The 13,279-nt window shown below is 40.5% G+C and overlaps 1 protein-coding gene across 1 annotated transcript in view; it reads left to right on the top strand.

Moving 5' to 3' along the window:
* PRPF18 (pre-mRNA processing factor 18) overlaps nt 1-13,279 on the top strand; it is a 53,240-nt gene continuing 39,961 nt past the window's right edge. The window contains 1 exon segment of the mRNA XM_066233065.1: nt 1-102. Within this exon segment, the coding sequence (XP_066089162.1) occupies nt 1-102 (102 nt within the window).

The following is a 13,279-nucleotide window of genomic DNA, read 5'->3' as shown; positions in this document are numbered from 1 at the left end:
ATGCTTGGAAGTGAAGAATACGATATCTGCAATGAAGAATACATTAGATGGAATCGACAATTCCATGAAGCAGAAGGTCAGTTCAGTGATTTGGAAGATAAGGTAATGGAAAACCCCATCAAAAAGCATAAAACATATAAGGACAGATTAAGAAAACTGAGATGACATTATATGTAAAAACATTCATACCATGTAGATACAAGAAAAATGAAAGCACAGAGGATTAAAAAACTATTTTAGAAAATAGTAACTAAAAACTTCTTTTTCCTGGCAAAGGAAATAAATATACAAGTCCAGCAAGCAAAGAGAGTGCCCCCCCCCAAAATGAACCCAAAGAGACTCACAACAGGACACATGATAATTAAAATTACAAGTGTTCAAAAGAAAAAAAGAATCTTAAAAGCAAGAACAAAGCAGTTACCTACAAGAAAGCTCCCTTAAGACTGTCAGCTGATCTCTGAACAGAAACCAAACGGACTGGTACAAGATGTTCAAAGTAATGAAAAACACAGACCCACACCAAGGTTACTCTACTCATAAGAGAATCATTTAGAATTGAAGGAGATATAAAAACAAGCAAATATTAAGAGTTCATCACTACCAGATCAGTGTTAGAAGAAATGTTAAAGGAACTTCTTGGAAAAGAAGTAAAAAATAGGAGTAATAAAATGGCAATAACTATATACCTATGAATAATCACTTTAATGTAAATGAATAAACGCTCCAATCAAAGAGCACAGGGTGGCTGAATAAATATGAAAACAAGACCCATCATGTGACCCAAAACTAAATTTTGCACAGTAAAATAATGTCAACAGCAAAAAAACAAAAACAAAAACAACCTAATGAATGGGATAAGATATTTGCCAATAATATATCCATTAAGGGGTTAATATCCAAAATATATAAGGTACTGATAGAACTTAGCACCAAAAGGACAAACAATCCAACTAAAAGTAGAGAACCTGTATAGAGATTTCTCCAAAGAGACCAAATCCATGGCTAATCCACATGTGAAAAGATACTCAACATCACTAACCATCAGAGAACTGCAAATTAAAATCAATTTGAGATATCACCTCACACCTATCAGAAAGTCTATCAATAAGTCAACAAACAACAAGTGTTGGTGAGAAAGGGAACCCTGGTACACTGTGGCTGGGACTGCAAATTGCTGCAGCCACTATGGAAAACAGTATGGAAGGTCCACCAAAAATTACAAATACAACTACCATATCACCCAGACATCCCACTTCTGGGCGTTTATTTAAAGAAAACCAAAACTAATTCAAAAAGATGTCACTGCAGCATTGTTTACAATAGCCAAGATACAGAAGCAATCATAGTGTCCAATGATAGATGACTGGATAAACAAGAAGTGGTACAGACACACAATGGAATATCAACCATTAAAAATAATGAGGTTTTACCATGTGCGATAACATGCATGGACCTAGAGGGCATCATGCTTAATGACCTAAGCCAAAAATGAAGGACAAAAAGTATATGATTTTACTTACATAAGGAATCTAAAGAACAAAATAAAAGAACTAACAAAAATGAAACAAATAGACACAGGGTTGCCAGGTACGAGGGGGCTGGGTAAAAAGCTAAAGGGACTAAGAAACACAGATTGGTAGTCACGAAGTCACGGGAATGCAAAATGCAGCATAGGGAACATAGTCAATAGTACTGTAACAACTATGTGTGGAGTCGGGGATTCTAGACTTACTGCAGAGATCACCTTGTAATTTATATGAACGTCTAGCCACTGCTATACACCGGAAACCAATATAATATCTACTGTCAAATGTAATTTAAAAAATTTTAAAACATCACCAAGAACAGATTGTCTAAAATTTTACCACATAGTTATTAAGAATTTCTACTTCTAGAGCTGGTTATTATTTTAGGCAAAACATATTTCTCAATTAAATAAATAGTAGTTTTAAAAAGACTCTTAATGGAATGATTTAGAACCCAGTGGAATTGCTTTGTAATACCAGTAGTGAAAAACAGGAATTAAAATTCTAAATTTACACATTTTATATGATTATTTTAGTTCAAATGTGGGACCCAGGTTAGAAATAGAGTAAAATCTCTCTCCTAACAAATATATGACACTAAAATAAATATACTAAAAAAAAAACCCTATATAATACATGACATATACTTTTGAAACTGAGAAGCACCAGGAGGATTTCATAATAATTACAAGTAACTGGATTCATTAAAGAATTTATTTAGACGAGCATTGTAAAGTCATGTTGGTATGATTTAAAAGTCACACTAAAATCCTTATCCTTGACCTAATTTCATACTCCCTCTATTGTGGGACATTGTCCCCAATACATTTTTTGTATCACTATATAGTCTCCAGCCCTTCTTCTCCAGCCAATCCCCAACTTAAGTATTTTAATTAAAGTTAAAAAACAACAACAGGCCTGACCTGTGGTGGCGCAGTGGATAAAGCGTCGACCTGGAAATGCTGAGGTCGCCGGTTCGAAACCCTGGGCTTGCCTGGTCAAGGCACATATGGGAGTTGATGCTTCCAGCTCCTCCCCCCTCTCTCTCCTCTCTCTCTCTCTCTGTCTCTCTCTCTCCCTCTCTCTCTCCTCTCTAAAATGAATAAATAAAATAAAATAAAAATAAAAAATAAAAAGATTATAAAAAAAAAAAAAAGAAAAAGGGGAAAAAAGTTTAAAAAAAACAACAACAACAATGCAACGCATCATGTTTCTACACAAATGATTTGCTAGGACCAGTTTTCCATTACACAACATAAAACAATGATCGGTAGACCATTACTAAATTTTAAGCATAGTGCACAAAACCTAAATTCAGATGAGAAAAGTTAATTTCACAGGAGAACACTTTACCTTGGATTCCAAATCAAAATCCCCATTGTCAGATGATGGCCAACAGTCATTAATGTCAAGTTGGATGGAAGTGTTTTAGAATAAAATTAGCCAACAAAAATAAGTGAGTTCATTTATTTAGAAAAGCAAACAAGGAAACTGAGTGAAACGTCTACTAACTGTAGTTTAAAGAAACTTTCCTGATATAATTAAAATTTGGCCTCTGCTTTAAAATACTTTTAGTTACCTAACTCTGCCCCCCCCCCCCCCCCCCCCGTCCAAGCCTATGAGTCAATGTAGACATACTCTAAATCCTGTAACAAAGGGTGACAGCCCATAAACTGGAAAAGCTTGAAGTTCATCTGTTTTCACCAAAACTCCTGAAGGCTAAATTGAAAATCCAATCATTTGCTGAGATAACTATTGCTTCCTGAACTGGAAAATATCTAATTACCTAAATCCAGGTGGAAAGACAACCTGTTTCATTGCATTTTCTGTCCTTAGTTCAAAGACTGATCAACACTGGTTAGAAGGGGTTGTCTTTGTTCTTCAGGATGGAAACCTCTTATTACGGCGACTCTATTTCTTCCTTTTAGCCTAAAGCCAACTGTACAGGGAGTTCCTTGAAATGTTTAAGAGTTAAATATCCAAATACAAGAGATCAAATGTATATGACACCTGCATTCCCAGCCCAGGTCACCGTGCTGCAGGCTCCGTAGCAGTCTCCAAACTAAATCCTCAGCCTATGAAGGCACAGACTCCAGAAACAAAGATAGGCTCAAATGACCCCAAGTAGGAGCTCTCTAGTTCCCTGTTGCTGGAAAACAAGCTAAAGGGAGTCTCAGCCATGACTCATAACATAGGCCAGTTACCAACCACCCAACTCCATTACTGATTGGACAGCCAGTCCCACTCTGCCCAAACTCCCAAGTACGTGGAAAGGACATCAGCTAAGTGGAAGAAGAGGCAGAGGTGAGGAGACACCTGCTGGGACCACAGCCCTATGTAGCTCAGCAATCTCCTGTCTCTTAAGACTCAAGGGGATCTAAGGCCCGATCTGTAAGTTGAGGCTCAGGTAGATGACACCACAGTCCTGTTTTTAATAAGAAAAATCTTCCCAGTGGCTCAAATTATTGTAATACTTTTCAATAGAAACTGAATTTTGCTGGTTTTTCCAATTAAGCAAACAAAAGAGCAGCAGCCTCTTCAGAACTCCCTGGAACCCTTAATCTGCCTTTTTAGAAAACTACCAACATCCTGTGGCCTCCTTTGTTGTAATTTATCTTTTGCTTATCAAAAACCCCAACATCCATACCTCTTTTCCCTCATCTGATCTCTCATCTACATTCAAAAGCCCATATTCCTACACCAACCCCATATTGTTCCTCTTAAAACTTTGATTTCCTGGCCCTGGCCAGTTGGCTCAGTGGTAGAGTGTCGGCCTGGTGTGCAGGAGTCCCGGGTTCGATTCCTGGCCAGGGCACACAGGAGAAGCGCCCATCTGCTTCTCCACCCCTCCCCCTCTCCTTCCTCTCTGTCTCTCTCTTCCCCTCCCGCAGCCAAGGCTCCACTGGAGCAAAGTTGGCCCGGGTGCTGAGGATGGCTCTGTGGCCTCTGCCTCAGGTGCTAGAATGGCTCTGATTGCGGCAGAGCAATGCCTCAAGATGGGCAGAGCATCGCCCCTGGTGGGCATGTCGGATGGATCCCGGTCGGGCACATGCGGGAGTCTGTCTGACTGCCTCCCCGTTTCCAGCTTCGGAAAAATACAAAAAAAAACAAAACAAAACAAAAAAAACAACTTTGATTTCCTGCTAATTCCATCCTTATCTTTCCCTGCATTCACTAAACCCACTCCCCTACCTTTCTATTATTAAAACACTCACCTACAGGAGGATAAAAAGGAAGAGTACTAGGCTTAGGTACCCAAACTTACATCTCATTTCCACCTCTTACCACATCCAAAGAAGTCACTGTACTCCCTTTCAGTTTCAAATTCCCCATGCCAGCTATAGTTGGCCGGGATGTTAAACCCAGGCTGAAGTACTGGAGGATGTTTTGATTAATATACAAAATGCCTTAAACTCCTAAAATTCTATCTGCTATTAAAACATTTTTTATTGACTTTATTGGGATGATATTGGTTTGCAAAACAATACAGGTTTCAATTGCACAACTCAACAAACCACCACCTGCCTGCCACATCCTGTGCCCATCGTCCCTGGCTGTGTCTCTTCCTATCCCCCTCCCCCCTCTGCCCAACTGTACCTGGACCCCGTCCCACTTTACCTCCAGCCATCACAATATTGAAGGTATGCAGGTGTTATGGATATATGTTTATTGGTTAAATATATACTGCTCACAAAAGTTAGGGGATATTTCAAAATGAATATGAAGGCATAAAAAAATCCCCTAATCTTGCCCTGGCCGGTTGGCTCAGCGGTAGAGCGTCGGCCTAGCGTGCAGAGGACCCGGGTTCGATTCCCAGCCAGGGCACACAGGAGAAGCGCCCATTTGCTTCTCCACCCCTCTGCCGCGCTTTCCTCTCTGTCTCTCTCTTCCCCTCCCGCAGCCAAGGCTCCATTGGAGCAAAGATGGCCCGGGTGCTGGGGTTGGCTCCTTGGCCTCTGCCCCAGGTGCTAGAGTGGCTCTGGTCGCAACATGGCGACGCCCAGGATGGGCAGAGCATCGCCCCCTGGTGGGCAGAGCGTCGCCCCATGGTGGGCGTGCCGGGTGGATCCCGGTCGGGCGTATGCGGGAGTCTGTCTGTCTCTCCCTGTTTCCAGCTTCAGAAAAAATGGAAAAAAGAAAAAAAAATCCCCTAATCTTTGTGAGCAGTATATGTAATTGGCTAAAACCAGACTGGGAAGTCAGTGAGTAGAGAAATCAATTAGAACTATCTTCTATATAGATGTTGAATTTAAATAACATAACATGGTTTATACACAGATATTCTTCACTCAGAGAAAAATAATTCATTTCAAGGATAGATATTATTCCTAAAAATATTTGGCTGATTAGGTCTTCCTTAGGTAAACTATGATTCTGTGGCCATAGCTAACTGAGACGTGCTCTAAAATCTTGGATGGAAAAAATAAGGTACTAGTTTTCACTGCCATTGGCGAGTACACTAAGACAAAGGCTTGGGCTAACTGGGTTTCTCAGCAAAACTCTCAGTTACCAAAGTTAGATCTGGCTTTTCAAGTTGATCAGAGCTGCATCTCTACCATGACGCCAGTGCTGCATAGGCACCTGTCAACATATGTTGAGGGACAACAGATGGGTTTGGAAGCTAAGCAGGTTGACGGTCAAATCATGGGTCAGCCACATGTTAAGTATGGAATCGGGTCGATTAATCAACCTCCCTGGACCACAGTTACCTAATGAATGAAAAATAAGCAATAATAGCACAACTACCTGGCAAAGCTACTGTGATGACTATATAACATGTTAAGTACATAATACAATGTCTATCCAGCCAGAGTAGAACACTCAAGAAATGTCAGTTTCTCTTCTCTGCATTCCCTTAGTTAACATACAATGTTTAAAAATCCATAAAATCCTACCTGCTTAAAGAATCTTCAGCCCCAGTCAGAGAGCTCAGTTGGTCTGTGCATTGTCCCAAAGTGCAGAAGTTGCTGGCTCAATTCCCAGACAGGGCACATTCAGGAACAGATTGATATTCTTGTCTCTCTCTCTCTCTTCCTCCCTCTCTAAAATCAATAAACATTAAAAAAATATCTTCCTCAGCCCTGGCCGGTTGGCTCAGCGGTAGAGCGTCGGCCTGGCGTGCGGGGGACCCGGGTTCGATTCCCGGCTAGGGCACATAGGAGAAGTGCCCATTTGCTTCTCCACCCCCCCACCTCCTTCCTCTCTGTCTCTCTCCTCCCCTCCCGCAGCCAAGGCTCCATTGGAGCAAAGATGGCCCAGGCGCTGGGGGTGGCTCCTTGGCCTCTGCCCCAGGCGCTAGAGTGGCTCTGGTCGCGGCAGAGCGACGCCCCAGAGGAGCAAAGCATCGCCCTCTGGTGGGCAGAGCATGGCCCCTGGTGGGCGTGCCGGGTGCATCCCGGTCGGGTGCATGCGGGAGTCTGTCTGACTGTCTCTCCCCGTTTCCAGCTTCAGAAAAAAAAAAAAATTTTTCTTGGTGACGTCAGAGAAATGGCGCCATAAGGAGCGCTCTTGATACCTCTCCCCAAAATTTCAACAAGTTCTACAACCAGAGACAGAAAAATCTATCCCTGGAGCGTCTGGAAGTTCCACACACTGAACAAGAAGATATGATTGGGTGAAAAGTTGGCTAAATATATAATCAACCCTGAAGGAAATAAGACGGAGAAGGGAACACTCCGGAGAAGGGAACACTCCGCCTTCCTCACTAACCTGAGCAAGGGCTGTTTTCACTTGGAACAGAGAGAGGGTGGGGGCTGGGGGCATGGAGGGAACCGGGCTGGGGCACAGACGTTCAAGCCGAGGAAACAGTGTGCCTGTGGTGACTCAGCCCACGTGAGCCAACACCGGTGCCAGGCCCCAGCAAAGGCGGGTGAGCGGTGGCCGCCATACTTCCGATATCCTGGTAGGCGAGCAGGGCCAGTATGCGAGAGGTTCCTTCTAGTGCCCCGGGCATGGGTGCCCATGTTCCCGAACAGAGGGGCAGGGTCAGAGGCTTCTGTGTGGGCTGCGACCAGAGTCTCTATGTGGTCCCTGCTCCCCCAGCAACAGCGCACTGAGAGTACACGAAAGCAAATTTCCCTATGCCCAGACTTCTTCCAGCAAGTGGGGTGCCTCACCCAACCATTCAGACTATCATCCTGGGGAAGAAAAAATATGGAAGCGCTAGGGGGAGGGGTGCGCAAGCAGCTTGCAGTCTGTCTCTGGAGCAGATCTGCAGATCCAATCGCTGAAATTAGCTTAACCCACAGTCTACTCACCACCCAACTGGCTTATGTGGCTCTAGTTGACAAGGTCTCTATCAGATCAGCGAACTAAGACAAGAGACGTGATTTTTTTTAATACCTCTTGCTCTGCATGTAGGGGCAAGGGCAACTTCCTGCCAGCCGATACAGGGTGAAAAACACATTCCTACGGAACAAACCTCAGAGAACACTGCAGAAGTTAGACAGGCTAGGCTGTAGGCTTTTTAACAAGGAAGAAGCCTGCAGAAAGCAACCCCATGGAACGCCAAGGCAAATTTAACTAGATATACCTGGGGAACTGAACAGAAGTCAACACACCCCCCTACCTGCTTAACCTGGTGGCTCTGATTGGCAGAGCTTTCATACTCAGGGCTGTGCACTAAAAGGAGGGACTTGGCAGCCTTTAAAACCTCCTGTTCTGCAGGCAGTGACTAGGGCATCTTCCCAGCCAATACAGGTTACAAAGTGCAAAAAGCCTGGGGAGAGTAATCCCACAGAGTGCTGAGGCATACTGGACATGCCTGGAGGCTCATAGAAAGGCACCTTGAGAGCAATTGGCTCCCAACCCTGCCTGATTATGCTGGCGGCTCTGACTGACAGAGCCTTACCCAGATCCCTGCGCTGAGTGGGGATAGAGTGGGGATCTGGTAGCTCTTTGAGCCTCTTAATCGCCAAGCAGTGGCAGTGGCAACCTCATAGATTGATCATCAGGCTGCTAATTCAGGAAGGAGAGACTAGGAGAGAGGCTCCGGGAAAACGGACTCTCCCATTGTTGAAGCCTGCAAATGCTAACAAGCCCTGACTTGTTAGCCAACGAGACTGAGGCCTAGTATATGACATCACCATAGAGACACATCAACTGCAAATCTCTACCTAAGCATGCCACAGGGGCAGAGCCTGGGGTACAGAGTCACTCACCAGGAAGAGGGAGAGGAAAGAAAAAGAAAGAAGAGAACCTCTCAAAATCAATAAAAATCCACAGTCTTTAATAGTCTTTATAACTTTTTCCACTTTTTTTGTTTCTTTCATCTTATCTTATTTTCTTTCTTTTTCCACCTTGGTCCTTTTATTCTCTGCTCATCTTATTCTTTTCTCTTCATCTTGAACTACATTACCCATAAGTGTTACTTTTCTTATTTTTTTTCTTTTCTTTTTTCTTTCTCTCTATGAGGGTTACACTCCAAAACCCTTAACTCTATCCTTTTTTTATTTTTTCTCCCTCTCTCTTAGTTTCTCCTTTTCTCCTTTACTTTTCCTCTCATTCAATCCTCACTCACAAACAAATTATTTTATTTCAGAATCAAATTTTTTCTTTGTGGCATTTTGCATGCTTTTTACTTTGCTTTTTAACTGATCAGAATTACCCCCAACCTCGGCTCTCCATTCTATCTAGTTTTTGTTCCACTTAATTCAATAGTATTTTTTTTCTTTTTCTTGTTTCCCTCTTATCCCTTTCACTATATCTCTCAGTTGACCATCATTTACAAACAAATTATTTTATTCTTCATCTAAATTTTTTCCTTTTTTGCATTTTGTGGGTCCCTACCTCCTTTTTGCCCCTTTATCACTTCTCCCCAACTCAGGCCTTCCATTATAGGTAATTTTTGTTCCATTTAGCACAATATAATTCTCAGTTTTTCACTGTATTTTCTCAAAGAGGGAAAAAAAAGAAATAATTATTTTTTAAAATTTTGGGGGGGTTTTGTTGTTTTGCTTTTTCTTTAACTTTTTATTCTTTATTAATTCTAATTAGTGGTATTAACAAAACCACCCTCAGATGCCATTAAGGAAAAGGAAAACAAATATCATGGATACAAAAGACAGAGATGTAGCACAGATAAATGAAAAATCTATAGATAAATAATTTAACAGATTGGAAACCTTGGAGTTAATTGACAGAGAATTTAAAATAGAAATCCTAAAAATACTCAGAGATATACAAGAAAACACAAAAAGGCAGTTTAAGGAGCTCAAAAAACAACGAACACAAAGAATATATTACCAAGGAAATTGAAGCTATGAAAACAAATCAAACAGAGATGAAAAACTCAATTCATGAACTGAAAAACAAGGTAACAAGCTTAGCTAATAGAACAGGTCAGATAAAAGAAAGGATTAGTGACATAGAAGACAGGCAACTTGAGGCACAACAGAGAGAAGAAGAGAGAGACTCAAGAATTTAAAAAAAATGAGAAAGCCCTACAGGAATAGTCTGACTCCATCAAAAAGAAACATAAGAATAATAGGTATATCAAAAGGAGAAGAGAGAGAAAATGAAATGGAGAACATATTCAAACAAATAATAGAGGAGAACTTCTCAAGCCTGTGGAAAGAACTAAAACCTCGAATTTAAGAAGCAAACAGAACACTGAGTTATCTTAACCCCAATAAACCTACTCCAAGGCACATCATAATGAAATTGGCACAAACCAATGACAAAGAAAAAATTCTCAAGGCAGCCAGGGAAAAGAAGAATACAACATATAAAGGAAGGTCCATTGGATTATCATCGGATTACTCAGCAGAAACTCTACAAGCTAGAAGAGAGTGGACCCCAATATTTAAAGTTCTGAAAGAGAGGAACTTCTATCTTAGAATAGTATACCCATCAAATCTATCCTTCAAATACAAAGGAGAAATAAAAACATTTACAGATACAGAAAAGATGAGAGAATTTATCATCACAAAACCCCCACTTCAGGAAATACTAAAGGCGGTTTTCAAACCAGAAACAAAGAACAAAACAAAACCACAAGTAAAAGCTCCACCAAGAACACAATAAAACCAAATTTAAACTGTGACAACAAAAACAAAAAAAGGGGAGAGAACAAAGATTAATAGTAACAAAGGACAATGGAGTGCAGAAGCACTCATAAGATAGTGTACTACAACAAACATGGTAGGTACCCTTTTCTTAATGGTAACCACCCCTGAAAAAAACCACCACAGAAGCACATGACTTAAAAAAGGTAGTAACAGCATCGGCCTGGCGTGTGGGGGACCCGGGTTCGATTCCTGGCCAGGGCACATAGGAGAAGTGCCCATTTGCTTCTCCACCCCCCCCACCTCCTTCCTCTCTGTCTCTCTCTTCCCCTCCCGCAGCCAAGGCTCCATTGGAGCAAAGATGGCCTGGGCACTGGGGATGGCTCCTTGGCTTCTGCCCCAGGCACTAGAGTGGCTCTGGTCGTGGTAGAGTGACGCCCCGGAGGGGCAGAGCATTACCCCCTGGTGGGCAGAGCGTCGCCCCTGGTGGGCGTGCCGGGTGGATCCCAGTCGGGGGCATGCGGGAGTCTGTCTGATTGTCTCTCCCCATTTCCAGCTTCAGAAAAATACAAAAAAAAAATTAAACCAATAAAACTTTATAAAAAAAAAAAAGGTAGTAACAGAGAAAAGAAATATGGATTACAACCAAACAAAAAACAAATGATAGAAAAACAAAAGAGAAGAATCAAACAAGATACAAAAATAACAGAAAGCAATACATAAAATGGCAATAGGGAACCTCAAATGTCAATAATTATACATAATGTAAACAGATTAAACTCACCAATAAAAAGACAGAGTAGCAGAATGGATTAAAAAAGAAAATCTAACTGTATGCTGCCTACAAGAAACACATCTAAGCAACAAGGATAAAAAAAAATTCAAAGTGAAAGTCTGGAAAACAATACTCCAAGCAAATAACATCCAAAAAAAAAAAAAAAAAAAAGAAGGTGTAGCAATACTCATATCTAACAATGCTGACTAGAAGACAGCAAAAGAACTCAGAGACAAAAATGGTCATTTTATAATGATTAAGGCGACACTGAATCAAGAAGACATAACACATCTTAATATATATGCACCAAACCAAGGAGAACCAAAATATATGACAGCTACTGACTGACCTAAAAACAAAAACTGACAAAAATACAATACTTGGAGACCTCAATACACTGCTGACAGCTCTAGATTGTTCATCCAAACAGAAAATCAATAAAAAAATTGGCCTTAAATGAAACACTGGAGCAATTGGATATGATAGACATCTACAGAACATTTCATCCCAAAGTGACAGAGTACACATTTTTCTCTGGTGTACATGGAACATTCTCAAGAATTGACCATATGTTGGGCCACAAAAATAACATCAGCAAATTCAGAAAACTTGAAATTGTACCAAGCATATTTTCTGATCATAAAGCCTTGGAACTAGAATTCAGCTGCAAAAAAGAGGAAAAAACCCCACAAAAATGTGGAAACTAAACAACATACTTTTAAAAAATGAGTGAATCAAAGAAGAAATAAGTGCAGAGATCAAAAGAAATATACAGACAAATGAAAAGGACAATACGACATATCAGAATCCCTGGGATGCAACAAAAGCAGTAATAATAGGGAAGTTCATATCACTACAGGCCTATATGAACAAACAAGAGAGAGCCCAAGTAAGCCACTTAACTTCACACTTTAAGGAAGTATATAGAAAAAGAAGAACAAAGACAACCCAAAACCAGCCGAAGAAAGGAAATAATAAAAATCAGAGCAGAAATAAATGAAATAGAGAACAGAAAAACTATAGAAAAAATTAATAAAACAAGGAGCTGGTTCTTTGAAAAGATCAACAAAATTGACAAACCCTTGGCAAGACTCACCAAAGAGAAAAGAGAAAGGAAAACACTCATATAAACAAAATCCAAAATGAAAAAAGGAGAAATCACCACAGACATTATAGATATACAAAGAATTATTGTAGAATACTATGAAAAATTATATGCCACCAAATTCAACAATCTAGAAGAAATGGATAAATTCCTAGAACAATACAACCTTCCTAGACTGAGTCATGAAGAAGCAGAAAACCTAAACAGACCAATAAGCGAGGAGGAAATTAAAAAAAAAAAAAAAACTAATAAAAACCTCCCCAAAAATAAAAGTCCAGGCCCAGACGGCTATACTAGTGAATTCTATCAAACATTCAACGAAGACTTGGTTCCTATTCTACTCAAAGTCTTCCAAAAAATTGAAGAAGAAGCAATACTTCCAAACACATTTTATGAGGCAACATAACCCTCATACCGAAACCTGGCAAGTGCGGCACAAAAAGAGAAAACTACAGACCAATATCTCTAATGAATACAGATGCTAAAATACTAAACAAAATACTAGCAAATCGAATACAACAACATATTAAAAAAATAATACATCATGATCAAGTGGGATTCATCCCAGAATCTCAAGGATGGTTCAACATATGTAAAACGGTTAATGTAATACACCATATCAACAAAACAAAGAACAAAAACCACATGACCCTATCAATAGATGCAGAAAAGGCATTCGATAAAATACAACACAACTTCATGTTTAAGACACTCAACAAAATGGGTATAGAAGAAAAATATCTCAACATGATAAAGGCCATTTATGATAAACCATCAGCCAACATCATATTAAATGGCATAACACTGAGGACTTTCCCCCTTAAATCAGGAACAAGACAGGTTTGTCCACTCTCTCCACTCTTATTTA

The sequence above is a fragment of the Saccopteryx bilineata genome, chromosome 5 (assembly GCF_036850765.1).
Source record: "Saccopteryx bilineata isolate mSacBil1 chromosome 5, mSacBil1_pri_phased_curated, whole genome shotgun sequence".
NCBI lineage: Eukaryota > Metazoa > Chordata > Mammalia > Chiroptera > Emballonuridae > Saccopteryx > Saccopteryx bilineata.
The sequence above is the reverse complement of the archived record's forward strand: the minus strand, read 5'-3'. Positions and strand labels throughout refer to the sequence as shown.